Source organism: Tachypleus tridentatus, chromosome 10 (genome assembly GCF_004210375.1).
Source record: "Tachypleus tridentatus isolate NWPU-2018 chromosome 10, ASM421037v1, whole genome shotgun sequence".
In the NCBI taxonomy this organism is placed as follows: domain Eukaryota; kingdom Metazoa; phylum Arthropoda; class Merostomata; order Xiphosura; family Limulidae; genus Tachypleus; species Tachypleus tridentatus.
In genome coordinates this window covers 76,237,384-76,260,239 of record NC_134834.1, presented here as the reverse complement: position 1 = coordinate 76,260,239, position 22,856 = coordinate 76,237,384, and the positions used below count along the sequence as shown (strand labels likewise).

The 22,856-nt window shown below is 34.2% G+C and overlaps 2 protein-coding genes across 5 annotated transcripts in view; one reads left to right on the top strand and one right to left on the bottom strand.

Moving 5' to 3' along the window:
* Nucleotides 1-22,856, bottom strand: part of Brf (Brf RNA polymerase III subunit) — a 95,605-nt gene that overhangs the window by 34,772 nt on the left and 37,977 nt on the right. The gene's annotated exons all lie outside the window — the stretch shown is intronic.
* Nucleotides 9-22,206, top strand: LOC143229624 (BTB/POZ domain-containing protein 6-B-like). Of its 2 annotated transcripts, none has more exons than XM_076462202.1 (3): nucleotides 9-263; nucleotides 19,405-19,825; nucleotides 20,681-22,206. In XM_076462202.1, exons 1-3 carry the CDS (start codon nucleotides 176-178, stop codon nucleotides 21,726-21,728), a joined length of 1,557 nt encoding a protein of 518 aa, XP_076318317.1. In that variant the 5' UTR covers nucleotides 9-175; the 3' UTR covers nucleotides 21,729-22,206. The 2 variants fall into 2 exon arrangements, with proteins under 2 accessions (XP_076318317.1, XP_076318318.1); XM_076462203.1 differs by lacking the exon at nucleotides 9-263 and adding an exon at nucleotides 9,921-10,045.

The following is a 22,856-nucleotide window of genomic DNA, read 5'->3' as shown; positions in this document are numbered from 1 at the left end:
AAACCAATTACATTCACAAGAGTAAGAGAGGGGGAGAGAAACAACAAAATGGCAGACATGTTGATGTACAAATAGGTCAACGATAAAGTATGATATCATAAAACTAAATGAAATAAGACATGAATTTAGTTATTAGTTAACTAGTATAGGATATTATTTTTATTTGAAGCTGTTGATGTATATGAACTTTGAAATGTCTGGAAAAACTACGAGGAGGAGGGATGATTCTGCTAACAACCAGGGAAAACTGTGGATAAATTTGGGTAAGCTGCTCCACTTATAAACACTAACACAGTTTGATAGCCTGTTGTTGGATTTTGAAGTTAAATAAATATTCAACTTATGAACATGTATTAATAAAATATACATCAGCACAACTGGATACAAAATTTAGTCCTATACTTATTTAACTTTTAAAGTATATTTAAAGTTTTTAAAGTAAGCCATGTTTCATAACTTGTGAATTTGTGTTGTTCGCTTATTAAGCCTGAAATTCAACAGTTTCTCGTTTATATTACAAATATATTTTGTCAGTCGTTTTTTTGCTATTTTACCTTTTTTAATACTTTCATACAGACAAGATTTAATATAAATTTTCGTTAATAACACGCCAAAATTGTTTATTATTTGAATTAAATAAATCTCAATAATATTCCAAAAATACGATATGATACGTAAAGCATATTAGTCAGTCTATTGTGATAGTCCTATATGCAGCTAAGGCATTACTTTACTGGAGTCCGCGAGTCATGTCCAAAATTTCATAACAAATATTTAAAAAATGATGTATAACATATTTAATTGTAGGATACAAATTTTTATGTTAACAGAATATATACATACATACACACGTATTTGGAAAAAAAATTACACGTTACTTGACAAACTAAACATACGTTTTAATCTCTTTCGCTAATATCTTTGAAAGTATATTTAAATACAGTATATTTACACGTCAAGTACCTGAATAGCATATTGTTATTTTATTAACGTTTGACTTTTACTTAGATATCGTGAATATTCAACAAATTGGTATAAGAAAATGTATCAAACAACATAAACAGGTTTTCTGCACTGCTGATGACGTATGTGATGGTGAAGACATTTCCGTTCAGGTCTTAAAGATTACCTCATATTAAAGCAGCTGTATTTGAAACACTGTTTAAAGAATGAATCAAGATAAAGATTATATATTAATAATAGATGAATCAGGTATACGTGCAATTCAAAAAGAAAAACTACAACGGTTACGTTATACAGCTGGTTTAACAATTTGTTTTAAAAACAAAACAGTTACTGATATAAAGTGTTACACACATCTTCATCATTTAATATACTTGATTGTTTGTTTTTTAATTTCGCGCAAAGCTACTCGAGAGCTATCTGTGCTTGCCATCCTTAATTTAGCAGCGTAAAACTAGAGGGAAGGCTGCTAGTCATCACCAGCCACCGCCAGCTTTTGAGCTACTCTTTTACCAACAAATAGTGGGATTGACCGTAACATTATAACGTCTCCACGGCTGAAAGGGCGAGCATGTTTGGTGCGATGGAGATTCGAGCCGACGACCCTCAGATTACGACTTGAACGCCTTAACCCACCTGGCCATGCCGGGCCACCAATTTTATGAGACACTGTTTATACGAACAGAGTTGTGACTTCCTTTCTTCAGTGTAGAAAAGAACTCGTACTACCTAGCACCATAAATATCAAGGATCTTCAAATCATGCATTAGGTTCCCCTCGGTGGGCTTAGCAGGTAGCCCGACGTGGCTTTGCTATAAGAAAACATACACAAACACACAAATCGTGCAAGGGAAAAATTTCCATTTGAAACTCGTCGGATATGGCTGGAATCCTAGCAACAGAAACATAGTGCGCTTTATGATCAACGAACCAATTGAATCTGAAAATAAACCGTGAGATGAGCTGCAGTTTACTGCTAGTTTACGTAATCATTTTGTATGTGCAAGCTTCTGCGTGAACATTACTGTACAATTTAAACACAACTGTTTTCTTCCTGTAAACAATCGTATACTTCATATTGTCAATAAAAGTAACTTGCATTTGAAGCGTGAAAATGCAAAATTTCATGTTACTTTAGTGTTTGGGGAGAAATTATAGCATTGTGGCAACAGTTGAGTTAGAATTAAAGTCATGTTGAGAGAACAGATCTTTAACAGACGTTTAAGACCACAGTACTATAATTATACACTTTACAATGTTTTAAGTGGATTTCTAATCAAAACCTTTATAAAAATATATTGTTTTGAAGTGTTCTATTATAAATGATCGCACACTAATATATTTCAATAATACCACACTCCATCTTATAAAATGTCATACCTGTCGTCATCAGAAATTCTTTTCCATTTCCTGAAGGGCTAAACGCTCATCTGTTGTCTGTGTGTGGTAAAATATCTACAAATTACAGTATCAATGGCATACATAATGGGATGGTTTACGCATGTTCCAGTAGTGTATATGTGTGTGAGTTTGCGTGTGCGTATTTTCTTTCTCCAAAAGACCTTCCATGTGAATCTGCATTTCACACTTAAAAACACCTCTAAATATAAAACGTTTAAAAAGCAATAACATTTTTTGCTTGTTTAATATTGCATTGAAGGACTCCCTCTCACCATTGATTTAAAACAAACACGCACTATATTATTAGAAGGATTTACTGTCGTTTAAACAATAAATGAAACCCAAACTTAGTATGCGTTATATAATTTTTATGTAAGCAAGGCAGTAATGCACAACAATGAATATATTAGGTCGCTTAGTTGAACAGTGACTGCTATCAGGATAAATTGGACGCAGTATTTTGATTGTATGCTATTCAGTATTGACGAGAGTGCTGTACTTTTCATTAGTCTGTTATTCCGAGTTGTATTATTATTGTTTGCGTGGTTTTTTGGCACCCTATACAACATAATGTCTTCTAAAGAATTAAAACTATTTTTGTACGAGTTCAAATTGGGGAAAAAAAGTGAAGCTGAGGTCGCTAAAAACATCAGTTTGGCGTTTGGACAAGGGAATAATCTCAACGGACTATTCGGTGTTGGTTCCAGAACTTTCGTTCTGGGGATATTGAACCTCGAGAATGAACCCTGAAGAAGGCCTCAATCTGTTGTGAATGAAGAAAGATTAAGAGGTATTGTGGAAGCTAACCTAAAACGACAGTTCTGGCACTTGCAGCAGACTTAGAAGGTTCCAGTGCAACTGTTTCCCGTCATCTGGCTGCAGTTGGAAAAGTTAATTGACGGAAGTGCAGAAACTGATTAGGAACAAGAGAGAGTCGTTCTTGGAGCGAATCGTTACCTGAGACAAGAAGTGGATACTGCGAGAAAACTGGAAGAAATCAGGACAATGGTTAGGTGAGATGTAGGTGAATCTCCAAAACATGCACCGAAACCGTCTTTCACTCAAAAAAAAGGTTATGGCGGTCTGCAGAGGGAATTATCCATTACTCCTTTCTGCGACAGGCTGAAATAATTACATCACGATCTTAACCAATAAACTGATAACATGTATCGAAAATTAACCACCAAACAGCCAACACTGGTAAACCGACATGGACCTATTCTGCTGCTAGATAACTCCAGACCCCACATTTCGCAAATCACCATTTCAAAACTGAGAGAATTGAAATACAGTGGAACCCCTCTAAGCGGCCACCCCTTGAAAGCGGTCATTCAATCACAGTCCCTTTTTTGTTTACATAATACCTAATTATGTACAGTGGAACCCCTCTAATCAGGCCAGTTTGTCTCAGTCCCGAAGATGGCTGCTTTAGAGGGGTTCCACTGTATAAAATTGTGGAGCACACATTATACTCACCTTACCTATCTCCAGCTGATTATCACCTTTTCCGGCACTTGGATCTGTCTTTCCGGAACAGAACACTTAGGAATCAGGAGACTGTTGTTGAAATCTTTGAAGAGTTTACTGTCTCCAGTACAACGGGGTTTAATAGAGACAGCATATTTTCGTTAGTATCCCGTTGAGAGGAAACCCTTACAACAAATGGAGTATATTCGATTAAAAAAATTGGTGTTTGTTAAAAATATGGCGTTTTAATTTTTATCAGTACAATTGACCATTTCATATGAAATGAACTAATACTTGGCAATGACCCACATAATCCCTCCCTGTTCTACCCACCTATCTCTCCACTTAAACACGAATCATCTCACGTGTTGTTTTCAGACGAGTCTTAAGGTGCAAGCTTTTTAAAATCCGGGTTTCTGTTTCAAATCATTCTCTCATGTAATCTGAGTGATACGCAGTAACTTCAAAAACTACAGTATGTCGTATTACTAAACTATTATTACTGAAACGTTCGATGAAAAACAGTTTTCACTCAAACAAACAAAACTTTATAGTTAGCGAGTTAACTTTCTGGTATCAGTTTCGCCACATCTGTATTTAGAGTACTAGAAGACCAGATTTCTGTTTGTTAGAAGTTATTTATTCCATATACAATCCACTTGCCATAAATTCCGAATTGTAAGTAGATAAGTACCTACTACTGCTCGGCAAATTAGTATTATATATGTCCTTCACGAATGTAACATCTAAAATATTTCACATTGAAATATCGAATAAAGAATCCTATTGTACGAGATAAAATACTTCTAACGACTACATGGAATTATTATAACTTTTCACCACGTTCAACTACGTACTTCAAGTTTTCCTATGCCGGAAGTAAGTCCTGCGCTAGCCTTTTCCGAGGAAGGTACGCACATCACTAGTAGGTTTGACAAACTGCCTGGGATGCTATAGCGCCCCCACCCCATCCCGTAGCACCACCCCGAGCTGATCATACAGTTGTCGCGGAAGGTCATTGTAGAGGAGTTTGTTTTTTACGTCCTACTTCGTGAAAAGCTTACACGTGTCACCCCAGACAAAACCAGAATACTTTTGCTGTTATATTATTCCGCCCGTCTCTGATCTCTGTTTTGCCGCCTGAATGCATTCCGTGTAGAAACGCATCAAACTGGAACAAATAAACTCGGTGCATTCTGGAGAAAACGAACGTAAATATATGTATATGTAAATACATATATACTTGAAGCGATTGTCTATTTTTCTTTTAAACTAAAGAAATCTGTATTTGTTTCCAACTGAATAAATTAGTCAACCCCAACTTTGTAAACAAAAATACCGGAAATTAACACTGGGTACTGCGATTGCGCAAAAATCTGTAGTTCTGTGGTTTTACACTGGTCACCCACCTGTTAAAATGGACAGCTGACTTTTTTTATTAAGCTATTAGGCATGTGCAAAGCTTCCATAATCGATCGTAGTGAGACAGATAGCACTGGACTATTGTATAAATGACTGAAAGAGGTCTGTTTTATTGAATAATTAAAATAGGCTTGTAATTTACTACAACACGCATTTATATTAACAAGCTAATGTTTGTTACTGGTCATAGTATTTGTTTTATAAAGTTTTGTAATTTTTAATGAAACGCTGTCTATCACGTTTATAGTAGTAAAAATCCTCCAGTTAAGAGGTTGAAGGTGGAAAGCTGACAGCAAGTAACGGTTTCAAAAGCTGCTGTTTTTTAATATAATTTATAACTGGCATGTTGTGAGTTTTAAACAATAACGATGAAAATAATCTTAGTGTTCTACAGGCATATATTCGATTAACTAAAATTACAGAATATATGAAAGCTAAAAACAAATAAAGAGAACGTAACTTCCATCCTTGGTTTTGTAAGAACCATATGCATGACACATGATATATTATTTGTGTGTGGAGATACGTTGCTTCTAACATTTTCGAAGAAACATTTACAAGTAAACTTTGTCTACTATATATTAAACGAATAACAATTATATAGTAGTTTTGTACGCCGTATTAAAGATCAATGTCTATTATCTATTTAGTAATAATTAAAATATGCAATGCCTACCACGATGTATGTCTAAACTCTTTAAAAGCCAGTGTGTGTTACGTCACGCTTGATTTCTCGAAACAAGAAGAGTCATAAAAGACAAAATACATTCATCCAGATAGAATAGTTCGATTATTGTTTGCCTATTACGATTTTAATTAAGGGAGTGCTGTGAAACCTTATAAGTGCTCCAAGTGTTGATATAATAAGCCGAAAGACGTAGTGTGGGATCACATAGCCTAGAATCAAGTGCATAAATTTTATCATAAAAGTAAAAATATCTATTCAATTTTAAAGTTGTTTTCAGCTAAGGTATTTTATGCTATATCACCAACGTTTTTAATATATAAAACTTTAATTAACAGAAACTAATTTTTTAAAAAATCCAGTTTTGTCGTCTATGCATTTCATTTGCATAGATTAACAATATCAGGTTATACTTGTCGCTATGCAACTTCACATAAAAGCCACTCTTGGAACGTAGTGTTACCAAAACGCACTGGCTATTTATTGTATATATTAAAAGTTGTTAATCTAACAGATGTTTTATCCAATCATTATTCTATAAATACACTACAAATTAATTACGTAAATGCTTTTAGTTTTAATTGGCTCACAACGAAACTTATCGATGTTTGACTGCTTCGACTACACTTTTCTGCCTCTCTCTTGGTCAAGCTTGATTTCGCAAAATTTATTTCATTTAGCTCCAAAATGTTAGGTTAGGTTATACTGTGGGGTGGGGGCGGTAATCCTTGCTTCGTAATTTTTGAAGAGTTATAAATTAGTTATAAATAATACATATTAAAAGTGTAGCATTTATCGTAAAGCTGTGACAAGATTGGTTAATATATCGACCAATGCGATACAATCTATGCATCTTCACGAATTTTGGTAAGCTTTCAGTAAACATTACACTATGTAACAAAATGTTTTCTTTTTCTTGTTCCTGGGCAGAAAGTGTTAATTCCCGATTGCTTATGCCTAAAGTAAATGGAAAAGACCTATTTTTCTCTTCAAACTTTGTTTTTGTGACCTGGGTAATGAAATTTTCAAATTTACCCATTTTCCAGAATATTCCAGATAGATTCAGTGCTGAGTAGCTGAGAGAAAAATTTTCTCGTACTTATAAGAATTTTCAAGTACTTTCTAGAATGTTGTTCCCACCATTGGACATAAAATTGGGTCTTATGAAGCAGTTTGTCACAGCTTTTGATAAGGAATCTGCAGCCTTCAAGTACCTTCGAGACTTCTTCCCTAAGATGTCTGAGGCAAAGGTCAAAGCTGGTGTCTTCGTTGGACCACAAATAAAGAAGATTCTAGAGTGCACACAGTTCACCAAGAAGCTCAGTAGGAAGGGAAAAAAAAAGCTTGGGGCAGCTTTGTCGCAGTGGTTCGGGGCTTCTTGGGCAATCACAATGCCGAAAATTATGTGGAACTGGATGAAGCTCTGGCGAAGAACAATGGCAAAATGGGCTGCAGGACGTTCCTGAAAGTCCATATCCTTGATGCTCATCTTGATAAATTCAAAGAGAGCATGGGAGCATACTCAGAGGAGCAAGGCGAGCGCTTCCACAAAGATATACTGGACTTTGAACGCCGCTGTCAAGGAGCGTATAACGAAAACATGATGGGAGACTATATTTGGGGGCTGATACGTTAAAGTAATGTACATTGCAATCGCAAACCTCGAAAAACTACTCACTTCTAAACATTTTTGTTCATAATTGTATAACTTTAGTATAGATACATGTAAATGAAAATGTGCAAATTTGCCTGTTTTTTTGTTTTTTTTAGAAAATAGGTTAATTTCTAAATTTCATTATCCATGTCACCAAAGCAAAGTTTGAAGGGAATAATGGCCATTTTCTGTACTTTTACATAAACAATTAAGAAATAACACATACTATCCAGGAACAAAATTTATGTTACATAGTGTTATGTCTTTTGTACAGAAATAATCAGAATTTTTAATAAAGCATCTTTATTCTAAAAGTTAATGATTCAATAAAGTCAGATGAATATTGAAGTACAACATGTCTTTACATATGTTATCAAAAACATTAATGAAAAGTAACAAAACAAGTTAATAACAAAACAGACATGTATTAACTTTTGTTACTTCTCTTGTCAGCTTCCATTTAGTTGAACAAACCTCAGAATTCAAGTGTGAAGTACTTAAATAAGACAATGTTAGTTTATAACATCAATCTAAAATTAACATTTCCCGCTATTGACCAAGTTGGACTAGTAAGAACAGATACTAGCCAGAACAACAGATCAAGGTATGGGATTTATTCTCTGTTATGAATTAATACGTATCATATTAAACTTTACTGGATCACATGTGGAAAAGGGTAAAACAATTTTATTGGTTAGTAAATTTCATTTTTAAGATTACGTACCATAATTATGCTTCCCTCTTCTCTGTGGGTTGGGGGTAAGTTTACTGACTTACAACACTAAAAATGTATGGTTAGTTACCCCACAGTGGACAGAATGCAAATAACCCATTGTATTGCTTCGAGGTAAAACAAGTTAAAAACACGCATTGACGGGAAATATGAAAATGTGTTTCTGTAATCAACACATCATACACCAAAGTAGTAACATAGAGAAATATGTGCTAAAAGGTCTCACACTGTTATTTTCAAACCCAAAATAAAAGTATCTACAACTATAAATCTGAATACCCTGAAACGTAAGTCACGATTGCAGTTTTTATTGTCCTTGAATTTCTTGCAAAGCTACAGGAAAACTATTTGCGTTAGCCGTCCTTAAGTCTTTAAAGTGATGGAGAAGAGAGAAGGCAACTAATGAACACCATCTGTCGTTAACTTGTGATATACCATTATCTCGAACAGTGGGAGTTAATCTTTTTTTTTTTATAACGCACCCACGGCCCCAAAGTATTATTGTAAAATTTCGATAACGGGACGGAAACCACGAAACTCCACTCCAGACCACAGGCATAGTCAGATGGTTAGGGTATTTGATTCGCAATCTGAGATCTGCTGGATCGAATTCCCGTCCCACAAAACATGCTCGTCCCTTCAGCCATGGGGGCATTATGACGTAACAATCAATCCCATTATTCGTTGGCCCAAGCTGTGTCGGTGGGTGGTGATGACTAGCTGCCGAGGTCTTTAGTCTTTCACTGCTAAATTAAGAATGGCTAGCGCAGATAGCCCTCATATAGCTTTACGCTAAATTCAAACCAAAACATTTAAGTCCTACCCTTGGGCCGTGCTCAGTCTTTCGACTGCAAGACCATGATGAACCGTGTGGGGCAAAAACAGTTCGTGTAGAAATAGTTCTTTGAGTATAATTACTTGAAAACCTGCACCACAACGATCAAACTGTTTGTGAGAGGGTCGTATCTTAACTTAAAGCAAGAGAATAACTACTCTTTCCGAGTCAAATGTACTAAAGCGATGTTAATGCACGACTTTTTAACCGCAATTATACGGCGCTTACACAACTTTAAAACAGTGGCGAATTAGGTGTATTTTCATTAACAAGTAAAAGAAATATATACCTTCCGGTTTGTCGCCGGTATATAAAATATAATAAACTGTAATATTCAAGATATAACTGTAGTAAAAAGACAGCAAACTAGCGTGGACCACGAACAGCAGTGGTATTACTAAAGTCAGTAAAGACCTACAATAATACACTGTGCTAATAAGTATTTTTCTGTTATTACTGTAAGTGTTGTATAAATGTTTGCACTTTTGCTGTTTTACATTGTGTTCAAAATCGGATGTCAAATATCAGCTTTCATGTGTTCACGTCAGAGGTTTTTATTTTACTGTCGGTAGTTATTCAATAGAATTTTCTATACGAAATGTTGTCATTGACCCCATTTTTTTAATAGTTTAAAAACTGTCGAAAAAATGCAGGAAGGTTGTTGCTACACAACAAGTTCCGCAGCAGTCAGTCGACTTGCGGTCACGGTCTAACGTCCGCGTTCAACGAAAGCTGTAAACTAGCAGAAACATTGTACGAGTTAATACATTGTGTAGGAAGTCACCGGCTTGCGTCTAGGGCACACATGATCGGTGTTCTTTTAATTGTTGTCGTTAAATTAGTGTTGAAAAATGCTGGAAGACGTCTTAGACCTCTTAATCACTGGTAAGAAACGTGTTTCTGTAGATTCATTGTGGCATTTATTTTTAAGTTAATGTTACGTTAATACAAAATAAATACCCATGTTAACAACACAAACATCCATGAACTAATAGTACCGCTTTCTCAGCACATTGAAGCTACAGTACTTGTTCCAGCTCATGCGGGCCATTGTACCCTCAATGGCTCAGCTTTTACCTTGTGGACTTACGATGCACACTATTGAAACACGCAGATAATCCATTGTGTAGCTTTGCAGTTAAACACAAGACCGAGAAAGAAGTAAAATACGCGCACCCAATTCAGCGTATGCATTGGTTAAAAGGTAAAACCTTCAGAATTTAGACATCACAAATCTATATCACCATGTAACCGATTTAGTGTTGAATTTTTGTACTGCACTACTGTAACCAGAGTTCCATTTTTGTCAAATCATGTATTTTCTCAATACAAAATGCATACAGAATTTTGTGTTTAGCCACACACTTTTAAAATACACAAGCAGTTCCCCCTTCGTAATATATTACAGTTATTGCCATGGATATAATAATACAAAATATAACTACATATTCTTTTTCAGTTGAAAACAAAACAGGAAAAATAATTTTTAAATCACTAAATAATTTAGCATACACACATTTCACGAATAAATAAAAACTATATTCACTTTTCTACGGACTAGAACGAGAAAATACTTACATATTATACCACTAGGCTTTTATCAAACAGTGCAACTTCCCTTTACACGATTTGTTTGTTTTTAACCGTATTAACACTAGTGTAGGACTGTATGTTACACAAAACATACCTGCCACTTGGCCCGGCATGGCCAGGTGGTTAAGGCAGTCGACTCGTTATCCAGGGTCGCGGATTCGAATCCTCGTCGCACCAAACATGCTCGCCTTTTCAGCCGTGGGGACGTTATAATTCGACGGTCAATCCAAGGGTTGGTGGTGGGTGTTGATAATGACTAGCTGCCTTACCTCTAGTCTTACACTGCTAAATTAGGGACGGCTAGCGCAGATAGCCCTCAAGTAGCTTTGCGCAAAATTCAAAACAAAACAAACCCTTCCAATTTTAAGTTATAAACGAAGTTTCAAATGGTAGTTTTATTTAAAATACAATCAACGTAACTCAAACATATAAAAAATAGGTTGCAATTTCAAATGGATGACAAACTCATAAAATCCACAATTTATAGTTCAACTTATTTTACGTAAGTACTATATATATACTAATTAATAATCTAATGAGCTTCTTCAAAGGGTTAGTAACGGAGTTTAAAACAAATATTTATGATATATTTGTTACAACTGTTATGGGTAGCTTTAGTATCAATTAAGGATAACAACAGCTCCATATTATTGGTTATGAGTATAGCTTTCAACTAAGGCTTTTCTAATCAGTCATAAAAATAGTAGCGTAAATAAAATTGCTCACAGCCTTGGTGGTATATTACGTAACCGACACAAATTATTGTAAAAAAAGTAAAGAAATGCTATTCAAATTTGTAAAGCATAAATAAAAAGTCTATAATAATCTTGTACACATATAAAACTGTGTTTGGCCATACACATAAGTAATAAACAAACTTAATCAACACATACAGAGCCTTACATCTTATAAACTAAACTTTATAATAATCAAGCCTACTTGCACATCACATACTAATGTTTAAAGTGACTAAACTTTGGTTCATATAATATGCTGAACATTATGCTTAACCAAACTTACTTCCTTACAATATACTAAACTGTACGTTTAACTATAACATACTTTCACAAATACCTGACGAAACATAATTACACACCACAGGCTAGTAATTTTATGCTTCATCATTATGTACTGAATTTTATGTCTGTTTAGAAACGCTTTCATAGTAAGTACTAGTTGCTTAGCTAAGCATGCTAGCTTAGTATATTCAGTGACATGAAAAGTTTTGTTACATTTACTCACTGTGTTATTGATGCTAGTCATTAATTAAATATTCTTCCACAATACAGACTTTTGTATTACATAAAAATATGCTATTCATGATGTCAGAAAAATACGTAGATTCATTAAGTCTTGATATAAAATGATAAAAACTCTATATTCTGAGCATTTGTGAAAGGTAGACCTTTCTTTTTCACGGGCAAACAGTTTGCCCATGAAGAAAAAAGGTTCACCTTTCAAAAGTTTGTTTTGAATTTTGCCCAAAGCTGCTCGAGGACCAGCTGCGCTAGCTGTCCTTTATTTAGCAGTGTAAGACTAGAGAGAAGGCAGCTAGCCATCACCACCTACTGCCAACTCTTGGGCTACTCTTTTACCAACCAATAGTGGGATTGACCGTCACATATTAACGCCTACACGGCTGAAAGGGTGAGAATGTTTGAAGTGATCGAACTCGCGACTCTCAGATTACGAGTCGAGTGCCCTCACCACCTGACCATGCCAGACCCACCAACAGAGTAGTTCTTATGGAGTTTTCTACATACCTTACTTAATGCGTTATTTTTTTCTGATAAATGTAATGCAATATATATATAATACAAAGAAAAAGCATTTAAGTATTAAAATACATATTGTTGATAAGATAATATCACTAAACTAATTCTTCACCTAACCTTATTGCGGTATGAAACAAGTTACTGTTCATTATTCGTAAACTAGTAAAAATAATGAAAAAAACAACACCCAATTCACAACAAAAACGTTACAACTTTGTAGGAACAAGGAAAAAACAAGATGTGATCCTCCGTACTGATGAGAAAACTCACTTGTGGAGAAAAATATATGTAAAAACGGCTGGTATGGGTAGAGAAAGTTCTACGTAGAGGAGCGAACAACGTTTCGACCTTCTTCGGTCATCATATTACTTGTCAGGATCTCCACTAGTCGTACCCTTAAATTGAAGTTATTTTAGGAACGATTAGAGCAAATTAAAATATGAAAACCTGGACGTGGTCAAATACTCAACTGTTTGACCTGCCGATTCCAAAACTATAATAGATACCAAATCGGTCAAGAGATGACGGAGATATGAGCTAAAATTTCTTACTTGAAGAAGCAAAACAAAACAAAAATGTAACGGGTTATTCTATGAGCCACAACTAAATAGAATAAACAATAATAGGAAATTTTGGACAGAAAAAAAAGTTTTTATCTCAGGTGAATAACCGAGTGAATCATTTCATGCTAATTTCTTCTAAGTGACGGAGACATTATATTACATCCCGAGCTTGTTAGTTTTTAATTATTGATTTAAATAGTAAAACAGGTGCTGCATGGTAGATAATTATTCAGAAGATAATTTTGTTTTCAAATGTCTCCAGCCCTTTTCGAAAGTTTGCTAGCAGAATTTTTGTAGTATTAGTGTTGTTGAAGACGAAACTAACATTTTTTCCTCATAAACTACATACTTTATATTGAGAAGTATTCTTAGCATTCTTTTCAGTTGCATTATTTATATATTTTTTATTTCTATATATTTTTTAAATTTTGCTCTTAAAATGAAGAGTTATTTTATACTAATATTTTTTATCTTACACTGTTCTTTAAGTCTCGAGACAGTGAGGCTAGTTTGTGAAGAACAGAGTGTGAAACATGTCTATCAAAATTTGTGTCCCCCGCTGGTACAGGAGTAAGTCTACGGATTTACAACACTTAAATCAGTGGTTCGATTCTCCTCGGTGGACTCAACAAATAGCCTGATGTGGCTTTGCTATAAGAAAACACACACCTCAAAATTTATAGTGCTTCTTGGAAGAATTTACAGATTTTCATAGATGGTTAAGAAAAAACTACCTTTACACTCCTGATAAACATAAAAGAATATTTGTAGTTAAACCAACGTTTCGACTTTGGACCTTTTTCAGGGTTAGTATACTATTACATTCACAGGTTCTGGTACTAAACAGACGTAACTGTAGGCGAGAATGACACTTGGAGGAATCATTAAACATTTTTTTATTTTTAGTGCATCTACGATAATCACCACAAAAGTGGTTTAAATAAATTATATATATATTAACCCTGAAGAAGCCGCAAATGCAAAACGTTGGTATAAGAACAAACATGTTCTTTTATATTTATCTGGAGAGTAAAGATCGTTTTTTTTCTTAACTTTTATCAAAGTATGATACATATGGGTATTTCGAGTTTATATAAGGAATCAATGTATTAGCAATGTCCTTGTGAAACATTTTGCTTGAATTACACATATATTATAAAAGAAATTCTCATCTAGTTAATAACTGGAAATCATATAGGGTGGATCTATATTAGTATGTATGTAAAATGAGAGCAAACACGCGTACGTCCTCAAGCGAGTGCCTGACTGTCTATTTCTCGACCTGCACTAGCATGGATAAAAATTTTATTTTTTTTAACAGAAATATTGTTTGTACGACACCGAATACATAGTGTTGGCCTAAAGTGTGTATTTTAGGATGTCTTCCTGAGGGTTTGATTTGTTTTGAATTGAATTTCGCACAAAGCTGTATGAGGGCTATCAGCACTAGCCGTCCCTAATTTAGCAGTTTTAAGACTAGAGCAGCTAGTCATCACCACCCACCGTCAACGTTTGGACTACTCTTTTACCAACGAATAGCGGGATTGCTCGCACATTGTAACGCCCCCACGACTGAAAAGGCGAGCATGTTTGGTGAGACAGGGATTCGAACCCGCGACTCTCAAATTACAAGTCGAGTGCCTTAACCACCTGGCCATGCCGAGCCTCTTCCTCAGGAAATGGATATGATGAAACTAGAAGATAAGTGCACGTAAGCAATACAACAAACTTGTAAAAAAAAACAGGAACTGTTCAAATCAGTTAAACATAATAATAACAACTTGTAAGCGTTCTTGTTATTACGTATTTAAGGTGAAGCTCCTTATAAATAATTGGTCTATGAATAAATAAAAAGGTACTAAAATAAATATAAAAAAATACCAAAATTAACGTGTATCAAAAGTTATTTACTGAGACGACCATTCTAAATCGGTTTAATTGGAAACATATTAAAGGAGCACACACGTTGTTTCTGTGAAAGTATTACATTTCGATATATTTTCATTTTTCGAAATAAATTTCCGGATTTCTTTTGTTCATTTCTTTATAGAAACGCACGGTCGAAATTTTGTTGCTTTCGCCAACTGACCTTTAGTGTTAGCATGTTGTTTCTGGGTGAATGTTTTGAAGTAGGTTACGGTTTCTCTCCCCGCGCATGAACTGAACGACCACATTGTTTTCCGCTCTGAGGTAACTAGTGTAACATGCTCGAAGATAAATACCATCTTAAATTACTTTACTTTTACTAAAGCTTTGTACGTGTTCAGCACACAGATTTTAAAAGTTAATACAAAGTCAACTTTTAAAAATTTAATTTTGAGTTTACTTACTGATTGTAAGTAATGTTTTATTACAAGTTTCAACTTTTACAGCAAGGAAGAAAATTGTTAAAAGCGTTTCGATTTTACAGTCTGACGTACGATTCACACTTGATCCCTAAAAATAGGCTCAGTGTACGTGCACATTACTTATTTGTTATTAAACCCGTACTGTTACTTAAACATCAGACAAGCATGCGGTACTTAGAGTTTGTGTAGCGCTGATAACCGAGCTCGGGTGTTTATCATCTGATGTAGAATATTACGTTCTTATCAGGTTCAATGACAAAAACTTCCTTCTTTAAGAAAGCTTATATCATCACTTAGTCATAAAACGCAACGTTCATTGCAAGTTCGAATTAAGCCGAGTTCAGAATTACATTAATCCACACACACTGAATGTTTATTATTATTTTAGTAACACATTTTGTCAAAAAGAATTTTGAAACTACGAGATCAGATCAGAAGTAATTTTTAAATATTTTATTTGTATTCATGTTTCAGTCCAGTGTGTTTAGAAATCACGAAGTCATAGAAATTACGATGGAGTCGCACAGCTTAGTTCGATCCTACCCGTGTTTCTCCACGGCACTTGCAAGATGTTTTCCATCATAAAACTGTCAGAATGTTTCAGAGAACCTTTGTCCTTAGATCCTGTAGTGACCACGTGCACTAGCAATACAAAATGCCATTTAAAACAAGAGTATGTGAACATTTAGGAGTATATAATAAAGACAACCGTCCACTACTAAAAAAACCAGTAAACCATCCATTTGCTCACATTTTTGAAACTACAGGTAGCAATATCTCTTTTGTTACTACAGGACCTTTAGACCTTGAATTCTATATTAAAGTCTACTCACAGTTTAAGACTTTCCTACTTTTTGGCTTGCAAACCTCATTAGATACAAGTTATTATAAACTTACACCCTTAAAACTCAGCTGTTTCGTAGTATGTCTATATTATTTTGTTTGGTCCTTCTGTTTACTATTTTACTCAATAACTAAGTTAACTAGTAATTAATGATACTATACAGGGTAGCCCGAAAGTCCCTACCCATCCATATATCTTATTGTATCCAGGGTGTCACCAGTATTCTTGCGCTCATGTACCCACGTACTTGTCACAATACGCTCTTCAAGTGTAAATGGGCTTACATCGGCCATATTTCTCTAAAAAAACGAAACAAATTTATAATATATGCGTAATTGAATATAACATAATAACATGTGAATGGGTAGAGACTTACGGGCCACCCTGTAGATACTGAAATACAGCAGCAATATTACTGTGCAGTAACGAAAGACTGACATACATTTATGATACTATTCTTCCTGAAAACACGTACTGGTTCAGTTCAAAATAAGTCAAAATCTTTATACGCCTTGTGTTTTTTGCAACATCATTTAGTACATATTAGGACTGTGTGATAATACACAACAAACCAACATTAAAACTTTTTAAGCAGGAAAAACATTTAGCCGGAAAAAACATTGGTTAACTTGCTAAACATGAAAAAAACTCCAAAACAAGTCGAAGTAAAAGTGGAACGCAATTTTTATAGCACTACGGGTACGCGTAAATACATGACGTTTCAGGTTATTTTTGTACGTTTGTTGTAATATTACTGCATACTTTACAAGAGGAAAAATTGTAAATGTAAAACGATGTATGAATGAGAGTTCTGAAGAGAATAAAAACATGTTGATACAACTATACATAAATAATCCTAACTGAACTTTCAATGTTAAAATTTATGTTACACTAAAATGCACTAGTAAAGAATAATTAATAAATAAGTCAATTCAACTGTAATAATCAAGATATCTTTCGACTTAGTTTTTTATCTATACAAGTCCTAAATTGTAAGTAACGCAACGTTTATTCCTACTGTGCATATTAACAGTAAGAAATATATAGCTTCCAATTGAAATAACATTAAAGTCAAGTATACATTTCACAGAGTAACATTATACTTTAATATTGAAAGTCATCTGGGGATGGTTTATGTATATCTGTATCATCTATATATTCTTGTTTGGCACCGCTTTCTCTACGTCATTTCACATTTACAGAATGTTTTTTTATTACTTTTTGTAATGTTTTCTCCCTTCACTGAGAGTTAGTGTATTCTATAAATGTGTTCAATAAAATTTAATATGTCTATTGATATTTTTTACTGTTTCACATCATAGTAATACTAGGGTTGGCTCCCTAAATTTTGTTTGTTTGTTTTTTAATTTCGCGCAAAGCTACACGAAGACAATCTGTGCAAGGCTCCCTAGAGACATCGATTGTATAGTGTACAAATCATTGACTATTCTACATGTTACAGTCATGTTATTCACCTATTATTGGCTGGTATTTCTTGTTTCACCTTGTATTTAAGGTTTTTAAAGGAACCCCAAATTTCTGTAAAATAGCTAACTTCAAAGGGTAATTATAACATCGTTTACAATAGAATTATGTGTTTTTTTAATTACTACAAATTATTACAAATAAACGATGACATCGTGCACTCCTCCAAAAACACAGGATTTAGGTTTAAACTGACCTTAGTGGTAAAGTAGTTTTAGAATTATCTTGTCTGAAAAAGAAGAAAGAGGAACAATTTGATGGATTGGTCACTTTCTGATTTGGTATCTCGGGAATGGTTTCATGCATTGTTTGGGGCTTTGTCAGGGTTTTATACATATGAGCTGCGATTCTTCTACAATAGGTGTCTGTGAATGTTTGGCGATAAATTCGAATAATAAACGGACAGCACACAATCCACTTGCTTTAAAATAATATATTAAAAACAAGTAAAAAATATTTACACTGTGGAATATCACAGTTGTATCTAAAATTGTTTTCTTGTCAAAAGTCCACTTAGGCTGATTCAATTACTTTAGAATCCAACTTACGAAACAAACTATATATCTCTACTCTTATCACAATAGTGTCAGTAATTATTCACAACTGTAATAACCTACGCTATCCCGTAAGTCATCATCACCACACCATCCACACTAAGGGATTGGTTGTCAAAACTATGACGCACCCACATCTGAGAGAACGGATTTTATTTTATGGGATCGCACATTATTAGAATCCGGAACACCAGCTTTGAAATCCAAACTCAACTATAGGTTTAACACGTGTTAACTATATAATACAAAGTATGAAAAATCAAATTCTAGAAAACAGTGTTAATTAACAGACATTATATATAATGCATTCATATGTAACTTTTGGTAACTTTTTATTCAGATATCTTCATAAATTTGTAAGATATTCCCAAATAATGCGAGTACCTTCTCCCCTGGCAAGTATATGTATCAACTTGATAGTACATAAAATCGAGTATTAATCAAAAGAAATGTACTATCTATATTGGCTACTGCAGCGATCCGCAGTATTTCAAAAAAAAAAAAAAAAAAAATTCTAATCACAATTGATTTCCACGTAATTGAAAAATACTGAAGTACGGTCGTACAGATAAATAGATAGTATCATTTATTGAATCTTGCTGCTGTCATGTAAGATTTACAGTTCTTACTTTATCATGACCTTCGTTCCTTAACTGAAAAATACTGTTATTGTGTACAACGTACTGGTTCTTATTTTTTGAATTGTCGAAAGTATCACGTGATCCAATCTAAACTTCGCTGTTCGTTGCTTTAAAAGTATGAGAAGGTATTTTTACATTACACATTATAATGCTGCATACATTTTGTTTAAATAATTTAAACATTGAAAATTGGAAAGATTCTAAAGATCATGTAACTAATGGTTTAATGGAATAGAGAAACTGTCTCGCCAAAGCAGTGAATAATTTATAGTTCAATCCAACCACATATGAAATCAAAATATGAGTTATAAAGCAATAAAGAGACGAGTTGAGAAATGAACTTGCTTGTATATCTAGAGCAATTGAAATAGCAAACAATACATATGTTTTTCTCTGGGCTATAAAAGGTAATTATAATAAAAACTTTCATCTTTTATACAGGTCAGCTTGGAAACAATGTGGCCACTACCACCACCACAACCGTTATCCAACAACAGCTCCCTCTATTAACTACCGTTTCCAGTCCGCCTCCATACAAAAGTTCAAGAAGCAACCTCAACTCTCCGCCGACAGTCTTGCCACCCCTCTTCCCCAGTCCCGGCCAGACGATAGACCCAAACTGGCAAGCAGCCAAGGCAACTGTACGGGAGAGAAACGCTGCCATGTTTAATAATGAATTAATGAGTGACGTACAGTTTATTGTTGGTCCTAAAGGCTCATCTCAACGGATACCAGCGCACAAGTACATTCTAGCTACGGGAACTTCAGTGTTTTATGCTATGTTTTATGGGGGTCTCGCAGAACACACGAGTGAAATTGAAATACCCGATGTAGAACCCGCTGCCTTTTTAACTCTTCTCCGGTAATGATTAGTTTCTGGATAATTTATTTATTATTGTAAATTTATTTCAAATTTAAGCTTTAATAAATTTTAATATGTTGCACCAATAATAAATTTAATTATTTGTTGTCGGTTTCTGAAACTAGAATTTTCTATGAAAATGTATGGATATATATGGAATATATTTTACAACTGATGTAGTGTTGTAACTTGAAAAAATGAAAACTTAAGTCATAATAATAAATCTGATTCATTAGTGATCATTAACGGTTTTACTCGTTATTTTTCCCTCTTCATATTGTGTTGATACTAATAAACCTGTGCCCCCCACCCCACGGCTAACGGCAAGTCTAAGAGCTTACAAGGCTAAAAAAATCAAGTATCCTTTCTTTGACAGGCACAGCAGAAATATCATATTTGAAATTAGCTTTGCCCTTAACAAACAAACAAAATACGAAACTACTGAAATTGAACGTGTGAAACTATGTTATTCATTTACATCAATTGATGTATGTGGAAGATGAATAACATTTCCTAAAAAATAATATTATGAGTGTTTTGCCGTTTTTGTATTAACAAAGATGCATGACAGATTTTAAATGCAACATTTAAATTATAAATTGCACTACTGGCATATAATTGATGAATCCAAAAATTCATGGTTCTATAACAGTTGCTAGTTTTCCTTGATATAAATAAAATACAAGAGCATTTTAATAAAATGAAATACTGTAATATATTTCACGAGAACACCCACTGCACCTTCAGTGCTTGTCAGATCATAATTTTCATCTGTATTTCTAAATAGTTCATTTTCTTAGGTGCACCCATTATAAATTTGTTGAGTAATAGTTGATTTTCTCTTTCAACTTAAAGATTCCTGTACTATGACGACATCAACCTGGAGGCTGACACAGTTCTAGCCACTTTGTATGCTGCAAAGAAGTACCTAGTCCCCCATTTGGCCAGAGCTTGTGTTTCCTACCTAGAAACCAGCCTAACTGCCAAGAATGCATGTGTTTTACTAAGTCAGAGTCAGTTGTTTGAAGAGCCTGACCTGATGCAAAGGTGCTGGGAGGTGATTGATGCTCAAGCAGAACTAGCTGTAACTTCAGAAGGGTTTGCAGACATTGAGTACAGTACCCTGGAAACTATCCTTTCTAGGGAGACATTGAATGTAAAAGAAACAATTCTGTTTCAAGCAATATTGAAATGGGCCAATGCAGAGTGTTCAAGGAAAGAAATTGAACCAACTCCAGAAAACATGAGAAAAGTATTAGGTAGGGCCCTGTATTTAGTTTGCATACCAGGGATGGCTTTGGAAGAATTTGCCAATGGCCCTGCCCAATCTAAAATACTTACCTTACAGGAGACTACTGATATTTTCCTTCATTTTACAGCCAAGAACAAGCCAATCCTGAATTTTCCAACTCGACCTAGGACAGGACTCAAGTCACAGGTGTGTCATAGGTTCCAGTCTTCAGCTTACAGGAGTAACCAGTGGAGATATCGAGGCCGTTGTGACAGCATTCAATTTTGTGTTGACAAACGTATTTTCATTGTTGGCTTTGGATTGTATGGTTCAAGTAATGGTGCCTCTGACTACACAGCAAAAATTGAGCTAAAAAGGATGGGTAAAGTTCTAGCTGAAAATAATACCAAGTTTTTCTCTGATGGCTCCAGTAACACATTTCATGTTTATTTTCAACATCCAATCCAAATTGAATCAGACACCTTCTATACTGCATCTGTAATACTGGATGGAGCAGAGTTAAGCTATTTCGGTCAAGAAGGTTTAAGTGAGGTCACTGTTGGTAATGTTATATTTCAGTTTCAGTGTTCTTCAGACAGCACAAATGGAACTGGTGTACAAGGTGGTCAGATACCAGAACTAATATTTTATGGAACATCATCCCATTCTTGAGTTACAGTCTTGTAGTCAAATATGCATATAAAATGGTATACAGTTTAAAGGTATCTGGGTCACTCAAGCTATGCACATATTTTTATAAAGTGGATGTTGATGTAACTTACACCAGAAGGGACTGGAAGACTTTCTAAATTTATTAGCGTCTTTGTTTACTGCACTTGAAGAATTACTGATAGAGACTTACCACATGTCAAGAACTGCATAAATAGTCTATAGTCTACATAATCAGCAATCTCACAATTCAATTATTGGCTGCAGTCTTCACATTTTATCATCTCCTAATTGGTTCACACCACAAACTGGGAAGGTTAGATATGGTAATTGCCAATTTTGAAAGAGAACAATTACATCCAGTGGGTGTTTATATTCAGTATTGGGACTAAATTGGTGAAAGTCCCAACCAGAATCTTTTTTTTCTTAAATTAATTATTTTGTAGTGTAAACATTTTATGTAATAAACTTGTTATTATAATTATGTTTCAACCTCTCATTTCTCACTAAACCTAATGAAACATTTAAGGGACATATGCAAATTAGGAGAGTATATTACCAGCAATGAAACCTTAGTTTGTGTTTTAGTCACAAAGATTTGCCAGTAGAAACTAAAAAGAATAGCATGTTAAGCAAAATTATTCTACAAATCAATGAAACCCTGTAACAAAAAGCTCAAACAAAGGAATAAATAAAGAAATCTAACTCCCAAAATAACTATCATCAAGCTTTTCTCACAAGAACTGGTGATAAAAATACCAAAAAAAAGGCTTAATGTAATTTATAGTAGTCTGTTTACAGTAAATCTCTTTCAAAAATAACTGATATTAAGAAACACCTTTAAAGCTCCTTTTGCACCATATATCCGGAAAGGAAGAAATTCATAAAAACTTAAGTATACTGTAGTTGTATCTGAAATATTTTTAAACCAATTGCTCTAAAATATTCCAAATTTGAAATTTGTTTAAATTTTATAAAAGAAAAAATTCTTAGATTTGGTTTATTTTTTTATAACAATCAAGTTAAAGTGACAATTATAACATACTTTTATTGAAGAAAGTAATATTACTTGCTAATAATAGTGAAGGAGTATTTGAAGAACTAAACTTTTAAATAAAAAAAATTGTGAAA